Source organism: Micropterus salmoides, unplaced genomic scaffold, assembly GCF_014851395.1.
Source record: "Micropterus salmoides isolate LMB-PRFRI ecotype aquatic unplaced genomic scaffold, ASM1485139v1 Ms_hic_scaffold_20, whole genome shotgun sequence".
NCBI lineage: Eukaryota > Metazoa > Chordata > Actinopteri > Centrarchiformes > Centrarchidae > Micropterus > Micropterus salmoides.
In genome coordinates, this window is record NW_024041151.1 from 6,053,119 (window position 1) to 6,077,895 (window position 24,777).

General features: G+C 39.6%; 1 protein-coding gene across 4 annotated transcripts; it reads right to left on the reverse strand.

Moving 5' to 3' along the window:
- Positions 1–1,770: 1,770 nt before the first annotated feature.
- ptpn11a (protein tyrosine phosphatase non-receptor type 11a) lies at positions 1,771–20,758 on the reverse strand. 4 transcript variants are annotated; one of them, XM_038734760.1, is made up of 17 exons: positions 20,470–20,758; positions 18,401–18,523; positions 17,092–17,286; positions 15,195–15,387; positions 12,466–12,585; positions 12,270–12,383; positions 12,074–12,170; positions 11,886–11,965; positions 9,762–9,920; positions 8,988–9,119; positions 7,530–7,684; positions 7,362–7,429; positions 6,917–6,964; positions 6,670–6,821; positions 6,462–6,580; positions 6,242–6,337; positions 1,771–4,609 (listed from the first exon to the last, which is right to left on the reverse strand). In XM_038734760.1, the coding sequence occupies exons 1-16, from the start codon at positions 20,481–20,483 to the stop codon at positions 6,268–6,270; spliced, it is 1,839 nt and encodes a 612-aa protein (XP_038590688.1). In that variant the 5' UTR covers positions 20,484–20,758; the 3' UTR covers positions 1,771–4,609; positions 6,242–6,267. The 4 variants fall into 4 exon arrangements, with proteins under 4 accessions (XP_038590688.1, XP_038590687.1, XP_038590690.1 ...); XM_038734759.1 differs by having other exon boundaries at positions 11,868–11,965; XM_038734762.1 differs by lacking the exon at positions 6,917–6,964.
- Positions 20,759–24,777: the final 4,019 nt, after the last annotated feature.

The following is a 24,777-nucleotide window of genomic DNA, read 5'->3' on the forward strand; positions in this document are numbered from 1 at the left end:
AAGAGGTGGTATTTTGCTCATTTTCATAATCTTCATAATCTTATTTAGAGGTTGTACCAGAACAGTTTTACATGGTTTTATTTTCAAAAAACACCTCTTTTTTTTTTCATACTCCACATTGCTGCTGCTCCTCTTTTCACCCTGTTAAACGCTTTGTTTTAGCTAGTGGAGTGACACATCTTGTCTCTAAATGATCTTTGTTGGGAGTTGCATATGCGCAGTTTGTTGCCGTCTGTAACAAAAGTATCTTTCATCCATAAAGTTTTAACTGAGCTCTGTCTCTACATCACAGTAACAACTTTCTGTCCATTGACTGCCTGGATGGTAGCTAGTGTTTGGAGCGGGAGGAGAGCTGTGTGCTGCAGCTCTGTGTTTTTCCACTGTGTTTTTGAGGTTACATGATTTGGATTTTTCTGATAAATAATAAAATAATTACAGAAGCTCCACTGCAGGCATCCATTTCCTGTACAGTAACTATAAAAAGCACTATGTTATAAATAATATTTTATAGTCATGATAATAAACCATACGGTAACTACTTTTAATCTGACTAAATAAAGTACTGTAAGAGTCTCTGGATCTGGTGGGAACTTTTAGGACCTTTTTGGCCTCAGCAGAAGCATGAGGAGAACGGATTCCAACAATATCAAGACAAACTGGTTCAATAATATTTCAACCACTCACACTACAGACACCTTGTCTCCACTAACTTACTCTTCAACTGACATTTCTTCCAGTTGAGTTTATCACTTAAGACATTTCAGCTACAGTGCATTCATCTCTTAGATAGATAGATAGTTATTGGTCCTTTTGGAAATTCATGGTGTGCCAACAGTTAGTGTTGTAGTGCTCGAGCCCGGTCTTGGTCTCGAGAACGGTCTTAAGGCCAGTTTTTGATGATGCATTTGTACTCGGTCTGGAGGACATTGAGGACTCGGGATTTTATTTCAAGACCAGTCAAGACCATAACTTTGGGAATATCAATAAATTGCTTTTGCATTGTCTGATTTATTTGTTAACATCCTAACTTTGATTGGATGTAAAACGTATTGCTTCAAATGCAACCAATAACCCTAAAAAATAAAAAATGTGTTGTTCCCGTTAACATCTGTCACTCCTAACCGCGATGGTAAACATGGAAAAGGAGTTTTGAATAAAGATGGTTGAGTTGATTTCAGCTCTTAGTGTTTGTATGTGGGTGTTTTAATGGGAATGTGGATCTTCCAGATCAGTTTGAGAAGCACCTATGATCTTGTTCCACATTTTATTGTGTGTCATGTAATGTGGAGAACTGGTCTTGGTCTTGACTACAACACTACCAACAGCTACGATCCCAATAAAAACTCTAGATATTAGATATAGATATAAGAAGGTGCAGCATCCTACCAGCAATAACCTATACCGTCTGCCTGATGGTAACAGCTCGTACACGCTAAACAGGGGATCTGATACATCTCTGATTTTACTCTTCAATTCTTTCAACTGTTTCATATCTTACTTCAACAAACATTTCAGCTGCTTTCCACTCTTTTCTCCTACTGACATTTCATCACTTCATCCTTATTCAATGCTCACAAATCTTTACTTTTACCAATTTCTAGTGGCCTGTTCACTATACTTTTCTATTTTGAGCTTCGAAGTAATTCTATTTTGACCACTTAAAACTACTAAAAATGTTTCACCTGTAAATCTTCAGCAGCGAGCACATGGACATTTTCTGAAGATTATTCGCTTCTAGTTTTCTTATTCAAAAAATAATAATAATACAAACAGTTTTAATGTGGCATGAGCCTGCCATTTATTGTTATTGAGAAAGTTAACATGGTTAACTGCATTGAAAGTCATACAATAAACCTCTTAAGCTTTGTGAGAGGTCCCTCCCTGTGTCACAGAGAGAAAGCTGTAGGAATATACAGACAGTATCTTATTGGCAAGTAGATATGTTTTAGTAAGTACATTCTCCTCTACCTGGTACTCATGTACAATATACATGTCAAAAAATATATAGTTTGTTTGCATTGCGATCACCGTTTTTTCCTTTTTTTGTTCAGGATGAAATAATTCACATTTAAGTGTTACAGGTTCTTGAATGGCGGTGGAACTAAAGAGCACTGTTAATGTTTTTTTTTTTTTTTTAATAGCTATCACATACACATAGGCATATGCATAGAAGGCACGTCTATGCATCTAAATTGCTTACATGATCAATGGAAAGCAGTTTTATCATCGGGGGAAGAAAACAAAAACAAGAAAAGTAAGAACATATAGATGATGGGCAGCGGCACTATCACAACAACACACACACACAACCCCGCGCACCAACACACACCAACACACACACACACACACACACACACACCACAGGACACAAATACCACAAGCAAGCACTCCCCGAAACATGAGACAAGTACAAACTCATCCGTTTGACGATAAAACTGCATACAGTACACCACACTACAGAAGATTTCAGTCAGTGGATGGCGTTCACCAAGGAGGAGAAGAATCATTTCAAAGAACACTTGCTAGGTGTTGGCAGAATCCACCGGTGGGAGGAAGCAGCCCCCCCCATTAAAAAAACACTGATTTCATGATTTTTAATGTTACAGAGAGAAGCTGTTTCAGTCCTGGATCAGTGGTTGTTGTTGAGAACTGTCGCTCAAGGCAAAGGAGGAGAGTCGCGTCTTCTTTTTCTCAACTGAGAGATTCTGAGTCAGCACTGTTACAGTAAGTTCAATCGCAAGACTGCAGTTTCTCAAGGCGTAGTGATAGCAAGCAAGTGTGCAGACGCTCAGAAGGCTTGACAACAGAAAAACACTTTAGGCCACATGTTTGAAATGAGCATTGTGGTTTCTCACTAGAAGGTTAATACAGATACAAAACATCAGACTTCCCTAAACACTGCTGCTGGTTGTGAAGATGACGTTAAAGTAACAGTTAGACATTTGGGAAATACACTTATTTGCTTTCTCGCTGAGAGTTAAGTGAAAAGGTTTGGATTCTCATATATGTTCGCTAAATATGGTTGCAGGTAGATGCCAGTCTTTAGGCTAAGCTACTCAGCAGCAGGCAGTAGCTTCCTATTTAGCGTACACACGAGAGTGGTATCTTCTTATCCAACTCTTTGCAAGAAAGTGAATATGCAAATTTCCCAAAATGTATAATTATTCCTTTAAATGGTTAGTTTGATTAACACTAACAGAAAGGTGAGGAAATTCTCTTGTATATCAACCTGTATACGTATGTGTGTTTGGGTATAAACTACGGAATCCAGCTGACTTTCACAGGGCCATCAATCTCTAACAACAATGACTATATAGTGCCAAAGCTGCGAGATGTGGGATTGCTTCTTAAAACAGTGACTCTTAAAATTAAGTACATGTGGTGCTCAAAATAGGCAATGGTACACAAAAGGCATTTGTCTTAAAAAAATTAAAAAAATAAAAACAAAAAAACAAGAAAGAATTAAAAAAGTAATATGCACTTGTGCAAAAAAACTTAAAAAACTAAGTTTTTTTGGCAGCCATGCATCTGTGGCGATGCCTGAAACTGAGATACACAACAGACTCCCCTGAAATATTAAAATGTCATCACACTGACTTTGACGTAGAAGTGCAGGTGAAGGGGGTTGCGAAAATCATACATGTGCCCCCCTCCCTCCCCAAAAAGCTCCTCTTTAAACCCCCAGATTAGATTAGTTATAAATCCACCAGGTGAATCAAGGCTTGACTGTAACGGTTATGCTGCTAAATAAAAGTGCAGCAATAAGGGCATTCGGCTTGAGCTCAGGAATGGTTAACTAACAGACACTGTGTGTATCCAAACAAAAAGCATATTAAAACTTGACAACAACAAATAGTTAATTCACACTCCAAACATCCTGGATTAAAGTTTGTGTTCGAGGCAGTTCTAGTGCAGAAAAGAAAAAAAAAAAGGAATTCACGTTTAGAAGTCAGTGGATTAAAAATAAACAGTAAATATGGTATTACACTACAATGGCAATAGTTCTTCATTCAGAAATATTACTTTATATAACAGTTTAATTTTTGCCCCACTTCTGTCCACAACTAAGGTCTCGTCTCCCGCTGCTTTGAAGGCTTAACCACCAAACAGAGACTTTTAATTGGCTGAGAAATGTGGATGAAATCATTCAAGGTTTTGGCACAGGCCTTTGTCAGAAAACTTCCGCCTACAAACAATCTAAATAATCCTCCTTTGGTTAATAAAATCTAAAAAAATAAAATAAAATAAAAACTTGATACGAGATGAGCAAAGGTTAGCTAGGTTTTTAACCCTCTGAGGAGAGTGCTCGCTGTTTGCAGCCCTTGTTTGGGTGAGATTTACAAAGGCTAAACCCAAACTGTGGTTTAGTAGGGGATTTAGCTTGTCAGGCTTCTCAAAGGCTCTTGATGATCACAGTGGTTTAGAATTCAACTAGATGGCAAATGTTCATGTTAGGTGGGCGAGAACAGGAGGACCCTGGTGTCTGGTCTCTCACATTTTCGTGTTGTAGTTTTTTTTTCGCGTGTTTTTTCCATTGTTCCATGTCATTACGGTCAAGTCTCAGGCGTCAAGGTGTGGCTGGCGAGAAAAAAAGTCAGGTATCAAGATCCTAAAAGGAGACAGAAAGAAAAAAAATAGAAACGTTATTTACTGTAAATTCTCCAATACTTACATAATGTTGTCATTTTATACTTAATCTGTGCAGTTACACATATTATTTCTTATACACACTGAATTATTACCTGTACTTTATACTCAATATTAACGCTAAACTATCCTGCTATATACATTCTGTCCTTTGCAATTAAATTTATTTCTACACCATGCTCGTATCTCCTGCAGCAACCCGTGCAATGCTCCATATCAATCACATCAGTATGTAAAAGGTGTATATAGTGCACACATAACTCTTAATTTAACTTTTATAATATTTTGCGTTGTATCTGGAGCAGCTGTAACGTGAATTTCCCCAGTGTGGAATGAGCCAATAAAGTCATTCTTATTTTACCCCCCTCCCCCGACCGCTGTGCACGTTTATTGGTGATAGATCCTTTTTAGTCTTTTTGGAAATTCATAGTGTGTCATACAGCACACATCAGACCAGCAACTAGACAGCTGCTTTACAAACACAAACATCACCTGAGTGCTATACAAGTTATACTAAAGGCTCCTGCAGACTACACGACTGCAGTCTTGAAGGCGTTCACACTACGTGACTGATCGGAGACGGGGACACACACACACTGAAGGAGCTGACAGCAGCTGTGTAACCCGATGCTGATCTCCAAACCACGTTTTGTCAAGAAAACACACAGGAAATGTGAAACGGGAAATGAGCGATCCTGCACACGAAACAGCTGTTTGTTATTATAAAGATGGCGATAATAAAGACAAAGAATATGGGTGAAAGGATGGATTCGCACAGGCAGGTAGCAGGGATTGTCTGAGCTACAGAGAGAACTGGAGGGGCGTTAAAAGGTGCAGCTCCCCGACAGCCAGTTAACTCATGACTGTGGTTACAACTCACAGCCCAAAAAGGAGAACAAACGCACATGTGCACATTTACAGCTGAGGACTGCGGCTTACTTTGGCTAGCCTTCAACTCTACAATCAATCATGATTTCAGCTAAATGCTAAAGTTGCTGTTCCCTTGTCTGTGGTCCGCTGGCAGAACACCGGCTGCTTTTTGTTCAGCTGCCGTCGTGCTGTTGCCGAGGCGATATAAGTTTCGTTTTACGGTGGACGGACGGTAACATTACAGAGTTTCTTTAGCTTGAAATAATCCCATACTTTGGACACTTTCTTCTTTGTCCTTCGCTTTTTTCTCTCTCTTCCTCCACTTTGCAAAACAGCTCCATTATAAATATAATTAATTATAAATAGTTCTAATTATTCTAGCCTTTGATGTATGTTACTTAGCAACGCTATGTACCTTACTGGCAGCCTAGTGGAACTACTTTTTGTATTCATAAAGAAATATCTACTGATTAAATCAAATAAAGTCAAATTGTAGTGCTTCTGTTTGGCTACTTTCTTTTTGCCATACTTGGTAACCGTTTTATAAAAGCAACAGCTCACTTCAGGCCGTGATATACGCGTATTATATCACAATTAAGGAGGTTGCCAAACAACGCCCCTTAACTGTGCTATAATAAGTGCATACCACGGCCTGTCGTGAGCTATTGCTTAGATATACAGCATGGTTCTTCTGTCTAGATGAGCAGCATGTTACTCCATTTACCTGGAACTAAGGGTCAAAGGTGAATCTCATCTGTATGTCTTCTGCTGCTGCATCAGGCCCACGTTCTCATACACTCTGGAGCTGTCGTCTCTCATCCTGCCAACACACACTTTCATGAGGAACTACTGACTGCTTTCTTAACAAGGATGCAAAAAAGTAATTTAAATGTAAACAGGTGACCAGCCTCCTGCAGTAGCACTTCACTAACAGCATTACTTACTCTGTGCAGGTGGGGGTTGGAATAGGAGTGCAAGGAGGCAACGGGCTCTGCTCTCCTCCACTCAGGTCAGACAAAGAGTACTTGATGTTGGTGTACTCGCGCCCTTTAATCTTGCTTTTCTGCAGAGGAGAAAACACAGGAAAGGTTAAGAGATGGGAGCATAAAAAAAAAGCGACAATGAAAAAGTGTGGCGTTATCTGCTGCACACCTGTTCCTCCTCTATGCGTCTCTGCAATGTTTCTATGTAGTGCTGTACAGCCATATAGATGAATCTGTACTGCGCCTCAGTCTGCACCATCCCAGATCGCTGAGAACGAACCATCTGGATGGTCTTTGGAACGTCGATGTCGCAGTCCACCCCTGCAGCGTGAAAACAATATTTCACACTTAAACATCCTTCGCATTGGTAGCATAGCCTTTGAAGTAAACCAGCCAGATACTAGATATTCACATACATGTGTGTGAGACTAACTCACTGCATGGGTCTTGAAGAGATCGGATAGCTATACCATAGGGCAAATAATAAAAAGTTATGAAAACCAACATTATACATGTCTAAAATACAGCGGCCTGAGAGAGAGTGTGTGAATATGATAAACATTTGTCTCATTTGTGTACGTTTATAGATGTTGTTAGCTAGCTGCTAAACTATTGTTGAAACTAAACTGCCCAAGATATTCTTCTTCTGGTGTCTTAGGCAGAGCTTCGGGTGCATTAACACCACTCTCTAAACTGGAGTAGAGCCCAGGAAAAACAGATAGTAATCAGATTTGTGATCTGGCCCACAGAGATGCATACATGTGGCTAAGTGTAAATTAAAGTGTCGTTAAAATTTTAATCTGGTTTTTATCTCAATACAAGATCTTTAAAATGACACGTGTGAGCACCATGCAGACTCACCTTTCTCTCTGATCACATCTATCAGGATATCAATCACTATAAACGTTCCTGTCCGCCCGATCCCTGCACTGAAGAACAAAAGAGAAAGTTTATGTTGTCTGTTAGAGAGGATTTATGGTTCGTTTATTAAAGTGTTTGATTCCTGTGTGTGTGTGTGTGTGCGTGTACCTGCAGTGTACTGCTATAGGCCCAGCGTCCAATATGCTCTCCTGTTTCAGATTGACCTCCTCTAAGAAGTCGAGTACACCGCCAGGGTCAGTGGGGACTCCGTGATCCGGCCAGGCCCTGAAGTGGTACTGCCAAACTGTACGTTCTGTGTTGCCCTGAAATCATGCAAGTCAAGAACATCTTTCAACATACGCGGTATCATCAGAGAGCTTCAATATGGCGACGATACGGGTGGCCATATTCTATACTTTTGTTATTGTCATCAACAAATCCAAACAACCACAACCAACAATGTGTTAGTTTGTCTCTCTGTGCTTTCCAACCTCCCCAGCATGGTTCAGAAGTTCCTCTGTCAGGTCACATCATAATTTCTGTAGTTTTTAAACAAACATCACTCATACAGGAATAAATGTGTGTTTATTAGGGACTATTTTCAGCGGCGGATGGATCCACATGTGGTGCTGTAGTGAGTATTTCGGGCGGCAGGGCGGTGTATGTGGGACTTAGTCAGAATGAGCTAAAGTGTCTGTGTTCATGGTGATTAAGGAACATGTCACCCAGTGCAGCAGTGAGCCTCACTGATGGTTTTAATAGTTTTTGGACAACAATGGAGCTCTATGGCTCAGAGGAAGGATTTGATTCACACAGTACTTGTTAGTCAGATACATTCACTGTAAATGTGAGTATTTCTACATAGCACAGTAGGGCAGGACTTGTCGAAACTGGCAGGAAAAAAAATAAAGCTTGGATGACCAATCCTTTTACAATGGCTGATGCAGATGTGCATGGTTGACCGATATACAATGCTGGTATCAAAACAAAGAAAAGTCACGTATAATCCTATTTTTCCTGCAGAGTACAATCTTATATACATGTTATCTCAGCCAGTACCGTGTTGTTTTAGATGGAAGTTTTATTTTTTCCTTTTAATGAAGGAAACAGAAACATACATGGGGTTCTACTGTAAATTTCAGAATCTGACCAGTGTTTAAAGGAGAACGGGGTAGAGTTTGTCAGAGGTGACGTTATTCAGCGGCATAGTTCTCTAAAGTATAACAATATATATTTAACGGTAGTCAGTAATGGTTTTAGATTAAATCTGCTGTCATTTAGGATGATAATGAGTGCAGGTATCGGCCAGTTTAATCAGTTTGATACAGTAATAAAAATAGCTTTTGGATGATGAACAGTTAGAGATAAAAGAAATTAAAACAAGGTTTAAAAACAACTGACAGCTTAAACTCATAATCACTTTTAAATTCCACATCTAAAAACAAATCAAACACATTTACTAAAAAAAAACATGTTAAGGAGCACATGCAGCAATAATCTTGGACAGACCACATGCATTGGTTTAGTGCAGCTGGCGAACAACATGACATGTTGTTTGCTCCTGTCTAAAGAACTGGATTTAGCCGTTTTTAATTTACAGGTTAATAAGTATGCATTACAACTTACCTGTCCAACCTTGGACAGTTTGAGTTCTCTTAAGATGTAGTCGTGTGCAGCAGTCTCTCTGACATTGCGAACGCGCATCGCACCGTACTCCTTTAGAGCCGACATGTCCGGCCAGTACTTCACACACTTACTCTGTTGAGACACAGTAACACTCACTTTGTCATGTTTGAATGAGTAAAGCTGAAACTTTAACTCAATCACAGAAAGTCCATCTCACTCAGCTCTACTGTAACTTATTGTTACTTATTACTTTCTTCTCATTTTCTTTTTTCCTCCCTGTTTTATTTCTTTAAAAGCCCTTCTAGGGACAGTTGTTGCAAATTAGCAACTACTAAACACGCTATGATACACACATTGGATTACTGTTTCCAGTTTACCTAGGCGAGCTGTATTGGTCACTATTACAAACCATAAAAAAGAAAAACCGAAGAAAAACAAAAAGTTTTCAGGGATAAGACGTCTCTGGTTCCAGCTTCTCAAATGTAATTATAATTTGCTGGTTTTCTTAGTCTTCTGTGATTGTAAACGGATCATCTTTGGTTTTTATACTGTTGGTCTGACAAAACAGGCCATTTTATAGACCTAACAATTCAAGAATAAAGAAAATCAAGAAACTAATCAACAGATTCATTGATAATGAAAATGTAAAAGGTGCTGATGTGATCCCACACTATGCTTACAGAACACTACAAACAAATGGTTTTAAACAGAACAGATTGGTTTTCTGCTGGACTGACATTAAGTCACAGTTCAGTACGTCATCGTTTTGCTCACCTTTCCTCTCTCCACCTCTTTGGTGGTCATGACAATGACTCGAGAGTTCTCCTGAAACACCATCCTCCAGAAGTCACTGATGGTGTTCTGCAGACAGCCCTGAGTGGCGATGTAGCTCTTCTTCACTTTGGTGCTGTTACACTTAGAGTCCAGCTCCGGCTGCACACACACACACACACAGATCGAGACAACAGTTAGCTAAATTCTCCAAATGAACAGAAATACAGAAAACAAGAGCACAAATTGACTGAGCAGAACAGAATCTTCTCCACATACATATCATCAAGCACAGGAAGAACTATAGAAGGCAAATTCTGAACATATTGCGGTGTGAATTCTGGATGTTGAAATGCGGACGCTAAACTACAAATTGAACAATACCAATATGTGGTACATTGTAATGTCTAAATTGAGTTTCTCACTGAAAGTATGAATTTCTATATAAGAGCTGAAAACACATGAAAAAGTAGGGGAAGGAGTATGAATTGTTTGGAAAGCTGGAATGAGCAGAAGGATGCAATATATAGTGTAAGCTAGAAGCCGAACTGCATTACTTGACTAATGGATAGAGAAGAAGGATTATGAATAATGGCTACGAGCTAAACTGGACTTTTTCACTAATGGATGGGAGCTAAACTACATTAGTGGCTTAACTTTATATGAAGCAGCAGCAGCAGGAGTATGAAGGGTTTGAAAAGTGGAAATTGGTCTTACAAATATGAATGGGAATTACACTCATTGTGTATGGACAATACGGAACATTGTAAAATTTTCAATGGAGTGTCTAGCCGAGAGTATACATGAGATAAGACTTGAAAAATGCTTTAAAAAGTGTGGGGGATTTGTGTGAATTAGAGCAGGTCAGAAATTAGAGCCCGGCTGATGTTGAATTTTTAAGACCGAAACCACTTTTGATATTTGAGGATTTTAAAATCCAATATGTCGGCTGATATTCTGGTTTCCCCCTCCTTTTTTAAAAACACAGAAATGTTCCCTAAAAATTTTTATGTGTGGTAATGAGAACTCACCAAAATAACATGACACAGTTTAAAAATAAACTTTTTTATTGTTTTAAAAATGTGAGCTGATGCCAACAGGGGAGTTGCAGAGCACCCTCTGGTGGACAAACTCTGCAACAACAACACTCATAACACGATTATCCAGCTCTCTGTTTCCTTTTTTTTTTTAAATTGTCATTTATTGGCTGTTATGGACACAGATACCAATTTAGCTGCAATTATCTCATATCGGCGGATAATATCAGCACGCCATTTAATCGGCCGGACTCCAATAGACATGTCCCGTTTCTGGACACTCAATTTGAAGATGACTGTGTCAACTGTGAGTTTGTTTGATTCCATAGTTATATGTCTGACATTTTCCTCTGTTTTGATGTATAAATGATGTATGTGGAGGGGAAACTGTGGGCAACTTTAAGAGAAGATTTTACAGCTCCTCTGCACTCTAGCTATGATGTCACCCGCTCTTATGTCCAAAACACACAAATCTCAGGGTCTGAAAATTGCATTAATTTTTTACTGTGATTGTGTAAAAAGTCTAAAAGCTATGAAACAATTGAATTGTAATAACAGTCCCAGTGGTTGTAAAATTTTTAAAGCTTCTACATGAATGTATGAATGAGCAAGTTTGAAGGTTTTTCTCATTGACTCCTATTATAACTTTAATTCAACAAATCTGAATATTTTGAAAGGTTTAAGATTTGAGAATGTTGAATATTTAGATATTGGAGTGGAGTTTTTGCTGAAAGTATGAATGAGTCGTTAAGAGTTTAATTTTTAACATTCAGCCCCTCAAATTTAATGTAAAATGTCCTGGAAAATGTGGAATATTTTGGAAAGTTTGAAAGTTATGGATGAGAAAAACAACAGCAATGATGTCCTAATTGAGCTTAATATTCTGATGTGTGAATTAAGTTTCTACTTTGAAAAATGTGGAAAGGCTGAAAAGAAATGCAGCAGAATAATAATAAAGAGTTTCATGCGTAGAAAAATATTCCAGCATTCACACCAGTGATATGTGTGTGTGTGTGTGTGTGTGTGTGTGTGTGTGTGTGTGTGTGTGTCCCTGAGGATGAAGTGAGTTTACCATGACAGCAGATACTACCATGATGATATTGGCGTTGATGTAGTCAGAGCCTGGCTCATTCGGGTCCCTGTCATTCAGCACCACACGAGTGTGGTCGACTGGAAACAGAAACAAAAACAGTACAGTTAGGTTTTCAAGATCCCCTCAGGTGAAGCCTGTTAAACTGAAAGGTTGTTATAGTGAAAGTCTTGTCAGGGGTTTCTCACAAGGCAGAATGTTCTTGTATCTGTTCTTGTTTTTGTTCTCTGCTCTCTGGCCCTCTTTGCGACTGTAGAGCAGCTTGCACTCTTGTTGCTGCAAGGTCTGGAGGGAAAGAAAGAGAGGAGAGTTAAATCCGAGTATGGTAAAGAATTCACACAGAACACACAGGCGAGCTGCAGAGTTGAACAATACGTCACTCACCTCAAATTCTTCCCAGAAGCCCTGTTTGACCTTGTCTGTGGCCTCTGCTAGTTTGCTTAGCTCCCGAACTCGACTTTCAATCTCTGCGGCGTTAATACGAGTAGTGTTCAAGGGCTGGGGAGGAGAACAGGAGTCAGTACAGAAATTACAGGAACATGATGATTTAGCTAACGGTAAAATTTAACATGGGAGGTACCTGTTTGAGCTGAAGCACAGTGCCCAGCGTTTCCACCATGGGGTTCTTCTTGTAGTGCTCCACCAAGTCGGTGAGGGAGTCAAACTTCTCCCCTCCACCCACGTCGTACTTCAGGTCAGGCTAAAGAAGAAGCCACAGCCACATGAGCGACAAGTGCAACACACAAAGTCTCACCATTATAAGACAATCGGAACAATTTACATGCTCTGTGACTGTTACTGTAAATCCATGTTTTCTTGGAATGGATCAGTAATTTGATTTCTCCCCTTCCACAACTTTTACACAGAAGCTACTGCCATTGTGAGAGCTGAGGTCACAGTGAGAGGACAGACTGTACTTAGAGTGCAAAGCTTTTCCTTACAGCACGAATGTCTTACTAATAAAATTAAGTTAAATGTTGATCGGTGTCAGGCCTCTTCCAGTACGGGAACTTATTGACCCGTAAAAGTGCAGCCGCTGTCAGAGGTTCAACTTTTGTTTCCATGCTTCTCCGCTTCAGGGACGAGTTCCTGGAAGCTTAAATAATTATTGACTTTAAGAAGAAACCTGCCACTATTCTTCTTGCTGTTATTTAAAAAGTGGTGGGGCCATAAGGGCTCAGATTAGCCCTGACGATGCTCAAAAACAGGAGGTGAAGATTTTAAAGACTATTGAAGAAATATGAAATGCTGAAATATATAAACTAACACTTAATTTCCTGCATTCTGGAGACATTTTCTATTCCAATTAAGGGTGGTCTATTTCTCAGAAGAGAAACAAAAAATTCAGCTGGCAGGTGACAATTCATAAATTGAAAAATATAACAGAATATAATGCAGTAGTCAGCAGCCTGTTACTTTTTGGACAATGCACATTTGTTTCCTCTATTTTTAAAATCGCTTATATCGCATATTTTCTTATTGTACAAATAAACGTTTTTGAAATGGCATATAACATGTCCCCAGTGTAGTAGTAACACCTATGTATTTATGGCCAGGATGTTGAAGTTGTTGTTAATTTCAAATTATTTTGTGTGTGAATGGTTTATGTGTTGTTTAGTGCGCTGACAAATTGCCTCTTGGGGAAAACAAAGATTTTCCTTAACTTACAAAATGTAAGCAGCACTAAATCTTCCTAAACAGACATTTCTAAATGGAAGTCTTGTCCTTTGGATCGTTTGCAGCGTAGTACTTCTAGTTAAATTACATTTCCCAGCAGTGTTGGAGTAGCCTATCTATTTTCCACAATCTTGGGTAGCATTTCCAGTATTAAGCTATTTTCCTACGAACTAGCGAGGCAGTGTGATGAAACGCCACTTCGTTTTTATATTTTATTTTCTCTCGAGAAAAACAACAAAATATACTCAGAAATGATGGCGCTGCATCACGCTGTCCGTTCCTCCCAGTCTGACTGAGGAGAGAATCAAACAAAGGGCTGGTTTGACAGGTCAGAACAGAGACAGAGCGGGACAAGACGCCGCTAATGCGTCCTTCAGGGCAGCCACCTGCAGCCGGCTCTGGAGAGTCGGATCAGGAGGGTGGGAGCTGGTCTGGTGCCAGACTGTCGATCTCCCACTGCGACTGAGTGTCATTACTTTAATGATGCTGACGTTTAAAAGTCATTATGTGTAAACATGACAGAAAAATCAATATTAGCCGCACTTATCCATTGTTGTCTGCCCCACGACTGCACTCGTCTACCAAACAGTGCATGGAAATAACGTTTGTCTAGGCGTCCCAGTTTGTAAAAACACAGTTTTTTTTTTAAAGAAAGGACACATCCCTTTGTTTGACAATCTCTCCTCTCATCCTCCCGCATGTGTATGCTCAGCCAGAAAACAATCTTTAATATCTTAGATTACACTTTACACACAGTCTCTCAGGATGAATTATCGACTGAACATAGTAAATCTGGGAAGTACGGAACAACCACATCCTGCTGAAGTTGAGGCCTGACATTCCTTACAGCGGAGCATTTTTTGCTTCATATCGCAGAGGAACTAAAAACATGACTGGTGTCAATGACTAAACTTACTCTGCTTTATTTTTGCTTTTGCACAACTCTTCTCAGAAACCTCTTGTGCACGGGCCTCCTTACACGTCTTTATATCTTTATTGTCTGTTGCCCTTCTTTTAGTGTCGTTACATATTTCGTTCTATTTAATAATTTGCAAAGAAACTTCTGCACACTCTTTCGGTACTAGTCTAGACAAAAAATAGGCTACAAATTATTTGCCTAATGAAGGTCTAGTACCGAAACGTTGCCAACTTATAAATGTATTTTTGCAAGTTAGACAGTGTGCAGGAGTTTCTCTGCAACTTTTAACCTCTTCTTCCCCCTTCGACGCAGCTGTCTCACGTTATAGATGTGCGAGGTCATTTTCTATTCTGTTTCTATTTAATAAAAAGCTTTTCATCACAACAAAGAAATCCCTTTGGTGCAGGAAGACGACTGTACCACGGCTCCTTGGTTGCATGTAAAGACAATGAATATGTACATTAAAAATAAATAAAAAAATCACTGGCTGTCCAGTTGCAAACTAAAGAAGCAACATGTCATCCTAATCCCGAGAAACGCCATAAAAACATCTGGATCCTTGTAGGGATACAGCAGCTCATCATAAAATCTGTATCAGTCAGTATCACACCATCACAGAAAGTGTTTTAATTTATTAAACTTGTCTCCATTTCTGAATCTCCTGCTGTAACAGAGAGAATGTATGAAGGCAGGGAAACGCAGAGTGTGTTTACCTGGCAGCGGATCATGACGTGAGTGACTTTGGGTTTGGTGTCACTGCTGTCCGTCTTGTCGTCCCCTGTACGGACTGACAGGACAAAATCCCCCGGGTGGCTCTGGCTCTCTCTCACCAGGAAGCTGCCGTTTTTCCCTTTCTCCGTCAGCAGCTTCTCCGCCTCCCTGCCCGACAAGTGTCCGTGGAACCATCTGGGGAAAAATGTAAAAGTAAAAATACTGCATGTAAGGACTGGATTTGACTCGCTAAAGAATCCACTTCATGTAACACCTGTGTACAATCGTGACTGGGATAAACTTGTGCCTTATTACTTTAATGGCATTTCTCCCTTTGTTTACATGAAGTTAATCAGTGGGATTAATCAAGGGTCAGAAACATTACATAACCCGATGCTTATGTTTTTGTTTATTGTAAAAGGTTTTGTTGTAGTGTAGTCATTCGTGAACGTTTCTTTTAGGGTGAACAAACTGATCTCTTCCTGAAACGATACGTTATCACAGTCAGTCGCGAGCGATACACTGAGTGAGTGATTCAAGACATTTGTTTGCAGGACGAACGAGGTGTTTGTTCAAGACAGCAAATATACAGCTGATTCCGGTTGCTAACATTTAACCGCAGTGACTCAACTACATTGATCTGCTATCTATCTATGATATTCTCTAGATTGAAATATACATAGGCTTACATTTAGCGTTACTGCGTGCCATGCCACACATATACAGTTTATAATGTTGCTGTTATATGTAAGTATATGGAGTAAATGGAGTGGTTGCATTGTTGTGTTGCTTGCCTGAGACAGTTGTCTCACAATATCAGGGACGGGATAGCATCATTGTGCATAAATATAACTGCTGCATCAGTAATCATTAGATTTCGAATAGTTTGACAATCCCGGATTTTAATCTAGTTTCCAATGTGTGGTGCAACCCGCAATATGAAAAAAAAGCTGGAGGACTGTCTCAGATACTTTCACTGCAAGGCAACGGTGCATGTTCAGTGATTTGTTCGACACAGTGAACGTGAGCCCTGAGTGACAGACTGAGTCGCTAATAGCTTTGTGATACTCTGGAGAAAAGAGCCACGTCCAATGTCTTATATGTTTCTTTTGGTTAAATATAAATTTTGACTTCAGTTCTGCATATCAAGTCTCTCACCTCAGAGCAGAGGTTTAAGTGTGAGGCAGGCCTCCAAACAGTTTCAGGGAAGACTCATTGAATGGATGTGAAAAAAATATAACATTAGCTAAAAAAGGAGTTTTGAGGAATTTTACTGTTTTCCCAGAGTCTGCACCAATCACATACGGCATTTATTAGTTAGTCTAAGGTTATGTCAAACAGCAATGTTAGGCTATCTATTAGCGAAACTAAACAAGTAAACTAAGGGGGAGGCTTTGTCTGAGGGGACGTCCACAGTCTCAGACTCTCTGGCAGAAACCCCCTGCCTCAGAGAATTACCCATCGGTACTTTGTATGCAGCTGGTTTTAATGGCAAAATGTGGCAACAAGAATGTTTAGCTGTGAGTTGCATCAACCTCTTTGCTGCTCTTAGAAGAAGTGTGTCTGTAAATGAACGTTAATGCAATTAATAAGACCCATTTCCAGTAACACACAGCCATTTGTGGTGATATTAAAAACGCTTTTGTTTACTTGCTTTCATACTACAATACCCTCAAATACATCTTAATAATCAGCTGCAGCACAAAACCTTTTACTGTAGTATGACAGTTAAACAAAGCAACAGAAATCTTTATGAAGTAGGGCTGAAACAATAAAAAAAGGAATTTAAATCTGGTTATTTAATTTGGCTGATAAAAGCTTCTGTCTTTGTTACAAAGTTGCAAAATCCCCAATAATGTAAAGTGTTCAGAAAATATAACATCCACCGTCATCACTCACCTCTCTGAGGTGGGGTCCGCACAGTTAAGTGGATACTTGAGCTCAATAACATCTCCGTTTTTTTCTTTCAGTTGCCCATGGTGCTCCATGTAATACTGCACCAGCTCTGCCAGAGTGGCAAACTTCTCCCCGCCATAAAGATCATAGTAGTCTCCTGTGTTTTGGATCTTAATATGGGTGACGGCTCCATTTCGCCTGCAGAACAAAAAGCACAATAATTTAGAGAAATGTTGCCATCAGGGGCGCCATCAGGGGCGAGAACATCACCATGAAGGACACAAACAGACTCCTGTTAGTAAAAACTAAACCACCATGTCAAGTATCATCTCAATTAGTGCTGTATACTCTAGCCCTTCTGAGTGTGAATGTATTGTGATTAAAATGAGCAAAGTGATAAATAGTTCAACACAGTCACATGCACCACTTTAATTTGTAAGAAGTGAGAGACAAAAAAAAAAAGAAAGCTGTGAAAATATTCTGAAAGGCAGAGCGATGGTGCTGAGATTCAACCTTTTCAAATGCAGATCTCAAAAGACAACACCACATTTTTTGTGACACAAACAAGATAGGCGCCATAGACTGCGTTGAGTCACTGTAGGTGACCACCCACCATTATCTCGGAAATAGAAAAGGAGAACTTGAAGCTCAGTTGCATGTAACTCTGAATGACTTATGGTTAAGTCAAAGAGAGACATGTGAAGCAGCAGGGACGGGTCTCCCTGTGGAAATGTCTGTTTCAACAAGAGGAGTATGACTTATTTTGTTTCCATCGGAAGTAAATATGCTGAAATGAGAGATTGTACCACTAAAGAATGAGACTGTTACAAATATAACATTGACTACATCAGCTAAACTGAGCTAATGATACTTCATCTTAAAAATGTATGACTCGACAGGCAGAGAAGAAACCACAAACATTTTTTTTTATTATTATTAAAAGGTTGGTCTTCCTCCTTTGGATAATGCTGGTTTCTTTTATGAGCCAGCTTTAGAGCCAGCTGAAAACTCAACACTGGGACATCATATCTGCTTATAAAATTGTTATGTCTAATGTGTAAGCAAACATTTGCCAAGTCACACATGCAGCAGACACAGAGCAACATCATCATTCATTTAGAGTCGTGTTTTCAAAGCCTTTCATACATGTACACAGATTAAAGTGGAAGCAACAAGAATACTTTAAAAATAGGGGAGGCCGATGTAAAAACATGAAGCTAACACTCAAAGTTGCCGCCAGAAACTTTATTTAGGAGGATTGAAATTGTTGTTGTGTGTTTTGTGTTGTATCATCTCATGAACTCACACTTACCGTACTGAGAGGGTGAAGTCTCCTGGATTACTTTTGCTGGGTCGCGCTAAAAAGCTCCCATCAACTCCTCGAGTCAGCAGGAGGTTTTCGGCCTCCACACCTGTGATGTTGGGGTGAAACCACCTGAAAGAGGAGTAAAGCGGTGATCAGCCTCAGTGTGGAGTGAAAGGCTGGGTCCAAAATCTCTCCCAACTGACTTTATAGTGCATTTTCTTTCCTTTACTTTTTCTTTGGAGCATTTACTTTATGCTACTTTATTTTAAAGAATTCTGAAAAAGCAACACCAACAAAAAACAATATGCATGGCAGTTGCACACTACTACACCTTTCTTTGTTCCCAAGGGGAACGTTGTCTTGCAGCCAGGTAACAGAACACACACAGACCTGAACATAAAGATTATTACAAGCATAAAACATTTCACATGTGCTAACTCCTCCTCAAGCTTTTCTAACTTTTTCTCAATATAAAGGGCTCCTTTGTGCGGGATCACCAGCTCATCTTTTTCTCTCCCGCTCTTTTCTCCCAGGACTGTCTGTCAGTTTGAGGAAATAAATATTGTATAATAAAGAGGATGAGTGGCTGAATAACTCATACTACAAAAAGGTGGATGGGTGTTACCCGAGGCCTGTTGCCATGGCAATTTACACTGCATTTATAAACTGCTCTGAGCAGGTCTTGTTCGTGGTTAACTTGAGGTTAACCTCTATACGTGAGCTACACACCACATCTTTACCCAGTGTTAATGATGAGAAGTTGGATATTAATACATACCACTTGATAAAATATTTTTAGATTTCATCCTGACTTGTTCCACTGCGGTTGCAGCTGAAATAAAGTTATTCTTAACACAACAGCATTAGGCTACGTTCATTCAGCAGACCCTGCAGCCTTGGCGGCCTACTGTCTCATAAGTAGTCAGACCAAGTTTTAACAGGGCCAAGTAGAACCTCTAGTACAGTTCTCCGTTGTCTGGGTCGGTGTTTTGATTGTCTTAACAGGACCAGGTAGAATTAAGTTTTTCTACGCTGTTTCACTGTTTTTACCTAATCTGGATTTATTCTGAGAATAAATAAATATCGTACAAGGTTTGACTGGTGTGAGAGAAATGAAAAAACTCTTTTCAAATCAAAAGACTCTTTTTAAAAATTGTATTTAAATGTCTTTTTTTTATATATACCTCTATGTTGCTTTTATGTTTTATGTAAGGCAAGTTTATTTGCACATTTAGGCAACAAGGCAATTCAAACTGCTGTACATAAAACATAAAAAGCAACATAGGGAAATATATTTAGAGTTTAACAGAAAATAAAAAGAGGTTAATTTACCAAGTAACCCTATTAGTTTAACCATAATTATAACGGGTTACCAACAATCATGCTTTTCACCTTCCTTTGTTTTGCCTTTTTGTGATTTCCCAACTCTCACACCAATCAAACCTCGTACGATATTTAATTCTTCTTATTGTAAAGCACTTTGAATTGCCTTGTTGTTGAAATGCGCTCTACAAATAAACCTGCCTTGGTTCATGTCTCTGTGCTTCATTTAGACACGATCCAGATCTTCATCCTCCAGGAGACTGAGCCAGCCCTGTTTTTGTTCATAACTGTCCTTACACTGCATGTTGTCTGACCTCTCTCCACGTCTTCAGGATAGTGAGGGAGGTTTTGTGGTAACTTATTTAATTAATGTTTACTTAAATGATCTGTTTGTGCTTTGTTTACATACTGTTGTCACTCTGTCCACAGTGTAAGTCTACTACTTTTAGTTTCTAATATGTTATATACGACATGTCGCCTGCAATCACACGGTGACAAGTTAACGGTGTTAACTTAACATCTCCTGGTGAGGCTGTAACGTTAAGTTGCCGGTGTATGCTAAATGAAGCGCTCCTTGGCTAGCTGTTCCCCTGCCAGCAGCTTTTTTCCACAAACGTCGGCACACTCGGAGCTTGTTTACGGACATGCCAGCATTCAAAAACAGCTGAGTTTAGTTAAAGTTAGCGAGCTCAGCGAACATAATCAGCGGACATTGCTTTCCAGACGGCCGCCCCCCTTAAAACCTCTCTTACCTCCGAGATGTCATTTTTTCGTTCCTCACTTCCTCGCTGGCAGTTGGCAGTTAGCAGTTAGCTGTCAGTTAGCTGGCTAACGTTTCGGGCCGTTTCCGCTTCGATCAGAGGATAAAGTGCTTCATCGGTTCGCAGTCGGTCAAAACGGGCGCCGATATCTGGGCATCGAAACAAAAAAATGTTAAGAGTGAGCGTTAGCAAAAAAAAAAATAACTCCCTCTCTAGGCCTCGGCCCCGGAGACTTCAGAGCGAGTCGATTATTGGACGTCACCAAACGTGCGACAAAACAAGAGTGTGCGTGGATTTGTTCACCCTAAGCGGCCGTTCATCGTTGCCGCCGCGCCCCGTTTGAACAAAGCCACGCCGGGGTCCTCCGGCAAACAGCGTGACATAAATGAAGGCGTCCTAACGCTTTCGCGCGCATGCTCAGTAACAACTTGTTTTATGATTGCAGCGGCACAAGCGGTAGAGCGGCACAAGCGGTAGAGCGGCACAAGCGGCAGAGCGAAACTGAGAACATTCCCAGAGCCACATAACACAACAATCATATCATAATCAAAGTAGAGGAGGAGATAACCCGGAGAAATTCTTGCTTAGGCTAAACTTAAATTAAAGTTGCAACAACAAAAACTAAATATTCTAAAGTGGTATATTTTTACTTTTCTTTAGAAACGATTTGGTACCAAATAACGAAAACAGTTATTAAATGATCTATTTATTCTGACTTGTGGCCCTTTCAGATAGGAAGCTATTTGCGCTGTGCTGGCCGCTGGATTCAGCGCAAAAGTTCAACAATTTTGAACTTTGACCGCAGTGTGCATGAGTTCGCAGAGCAGTGCGCGGTGATGCAAGCCATTGAAGATATGGCCCCACCAAAGCGTTTTTTACCAGCTGAAAACGCCACCTGCTGTTCTGAAAACGCCTAGCTGGGAGCGCCAGGGTGCGTTTTGGAGGCGCAGTGTTTTTCAAGACGCTGTGGTTGCTATGACACATAATTTCCTTGGAGACAATGTGCTGCAAGTAAGTTAGCCAACTTAATTTGAGTGAATTTAAAAATGTCACCACAAAGTCTGAAGGCTGAAACATGAGAGCACAGACTGTCCGTGCGTGGGTTCATGATATTTTGTGGGCGCGAGGAAAGATCGGATGTGCTCGGTGCGGTGTTTGTCCCGCCTCTCCTGCACTGTGATTGGACGGCTGGGTAAAAAGTGACAGTGAGGAGCGCAGCGTTTTTCCCAAGGTTGAACATTTTTCAACTCTGGGCGACTGGGAAAAAATGCTCAGCGCTCAGCGCCTCGTCACGCTCCTGGCGTTTTTACCAGCTAGTTAAAACGCGGCGCTCCCATTGCAATGAACTAAAAAAAGAGCTGGCGTCAGAAAAAAAAACGCTTTTGTGGACATGGGCCCTAATGGGTTTCACAGCTCAGCAGTGCGGTCGTCGCAGTCTGTCTGAACGGCCCATTAAGGTCAGACTCAAGTAAGTATTTTTCCCAACTTCACTCATATCACAATAAAACTTTACAAGCTCAAAGTAAACATAAATAGAAGCTTTTTTATTTTTAATATGCAAATGAGGTATTCCTAATATGCACTGATTTGCATATAACACAAATCTATTTTCCAGCACATTGATAAGAGTCAGATGGATTTTTTTTGTTTGTTTTATTGTGATAATTTACCAAATGGCCAGACATTTACAGAATGGCTTATCAAAATAATGTTTTTTCATGGATTTATTCAAAATATATATGTAAATGTCTTGATCTAAAACCTAAAAATCTGTGTAGAATTATGGTGATGTTACTGCCTTGGAGGGCGAGGAAAATGACTTTAAATGACATATTAGCTTAACTGTTTGCCACATGAACACATCTCTTATCTATATATGACATATGGACTAGCTGACATTGTGCTCTTGAAAACAAGCTTTCAAACGATATATGATTCAATATGGAGAACTTTAAAAGACTGGTCAAACCTTTACTTGGAAAATGCTAACGAAGATGAAATGTAAGCGATCTGCAGTTATCAAACTTGGTACAAAATAGACAAATAATAACGTTAATATATATTATTCATGATGGTGTTGTTCATTTTTATTAAAGTGTGTGAATAACAGTTGCAAAATAACTTGAAGCCTGAAAACTGACAGATTGAAGCAAAATCATGATTTTAGACTGGTGTCTCGCCATAAGTAGCCTAAGTCTTTTAGGGTATAACCTTCACTCCTTCCAAAAACATGATCTTATTTTTCTCCTAGTTCAACTGTCATTTCATAGCAATGTATCGTAATTATTACCTGAAACAATATCTTTTAAATAAATTAACATGAGCCTGGATACAGGGGAAGGGATGCTCCAGAGACAGTTTAGCATTCAGTAAATAAGAATTTCACGTGCACTCATAAAACAAAATAAACAATAGTGAACTTGTTCAGCCTCCAGGCCTTCTTCTTTCCACTAACGTCAACTTGTCTTTAACTCACTCAAATGACAGCGACCCTAAAAATGACACCACAGCTGGCGGTGGGTGCCACGCATGTCAGGTTATCTGCCACACTTTGTGAACAGGTAGACTGTGCTAAGCACTTGTGACATGTTGCTGTGGCACTTTCAGTTGTGTTGCCAGTGTGTCACTGCCTGACAGCTGCCACAATGTGTAGATTCACCAATGCAAGAAAAAAAATGATATGGCGGCTCTTGTCACATGTTTGCCTGCTGCAGGTATTTCTAAAAATGCTCTCATGATCCGGGGGAACAAAATGCTGTAAAGTGAGGCAGCTCAGGTAAGGAGTAGTTAGCTAAGCTATTTCTGTCAGAAATACAGAATCAGAATCAACACGCTTTCAATAAAGCCACTTTTTGTACACTGAACATATATTATAGTTGTAAATATGTATAACATTATAGAAATACAGAAGGACATTTGATGACTGGGGCGGCTGTGGCTCAGGAGATAGAGCGGGTTGGCCGTTAATCGGAAGGTCGGTGGTTCAATCCCTGGCTCCCCCTGGTTGCGTGTCGAAGTGTCCTTGGGCAAGATACTGAACCCCGATTTGTATGAATGTGTGTGAATGTTAGTTTCCGTTTATGGCTCAGTGTATGAATGTGTATGACTGGTGAATGCAGATGTACTGTAAAAGCGCTTTGAGTGGTCGAAAAGACTAGAAAGGCGCTATACAAGTACGGAACATTTACATGACTGGGGAAGGTTCATGCTATCAAATGCTGTACACTGAATATAGTTTATGGAGAAAAACCTCACAGCAAGAAGGGTTGAATTTTGTCCTTTCTGTTTAGGCTTTGCATATCCGCTACGACTCCCAGACATCTGCTTCATCAGGTGCACCAATATCCATCCAAACAAAGACATGCATGTTTGATATGCTGACAAAATCTATGTCACAGTCACGTTTTCACACAGGGAATACTGGAGGGGATCATAACAACTCTCTAAAACAATAACCAACGTTACCTCACCTGCCATGTACAGTCAGTGGTCAGAAATGTCCCGAAATGTTATGGATCCTTTCTTGTGTACTAAATGTTGCATGCATACATGTTTAATATTAACCCAACATGTCAGATCTCAGACCCACAGTGACAATAGATATGTACATTTCTGAATGATCTGTTGCTTTTTGTAATGTAGATTTGGTCTTTAATTGTGCTGATTTATATACAAGGTGCTGCAAATAACGATTATTTTGGTTGATAAAATTACAGATAAAAGTGCAAGATGTCGATCAAAATTTCCCAGAGCCCAAGGTGACACCGCCAACAGCTCAAAATCCAAAGGTATTCAGTTTATAATGACATAATACAGAGAAACGCAGCTAATCCTCTAGGGCTGGGCAATGAAACAAAATGCTAATTATCCTGATATATTGTTTTTAACACTATATAACAAATGTTCAATAAATGTTTAATAAATGTTTTATTTTTATTTGGGTAAGGAAAAGGGACTGAAAAAAGATTTTACTTAATTTTACTTGTGCATGTTTGTTGAAATATCTATCAGACTCAAATTCATCCTGCTCCATTGAATATAGTTTATTTCTGTTAACCATTTTTGCAATTGCTTTTATATTAATGTATATTGTCTGCTACGTAGCAGAAGGGAGTTACAAACTCAATTTCACTCTGCTGTCTGTTGTATTGTGACAAATAAATCTACCTTGTACCTTGAAATTAGATTTTATCATAGCTCTGAATGCTCTACCTCAGATTTGTTAAGTGATGTTTGGCATCAAGTGTTTGTTCTGACCAGAAAGAAAAGTTTAAAACCACAATTAACCCTCTGGTTCTT

What these genes read in the sequence shown, in the direction of transcription:
- ptpn11a (XM_038734759.1), bottom strand. An exon ending in ATACAAGAACATTCTGCCTT is followed by an intron (nt 11,966 to 12,073) that starts GTGAGAAACCCC and finishes TTCTGTTTCCAG; the next exon opens with TCGACCACACTCGTGTGGTG. An exon ending in AAGAGGTGGAGAGAGGAAAG is followed by an intron (nt 9,120 to 9,761) that starts GTGAGCAAAACG and finishes GTGTCTCAACAG; the next exon opens with AGTAAGTGTGTGAAGTACTG.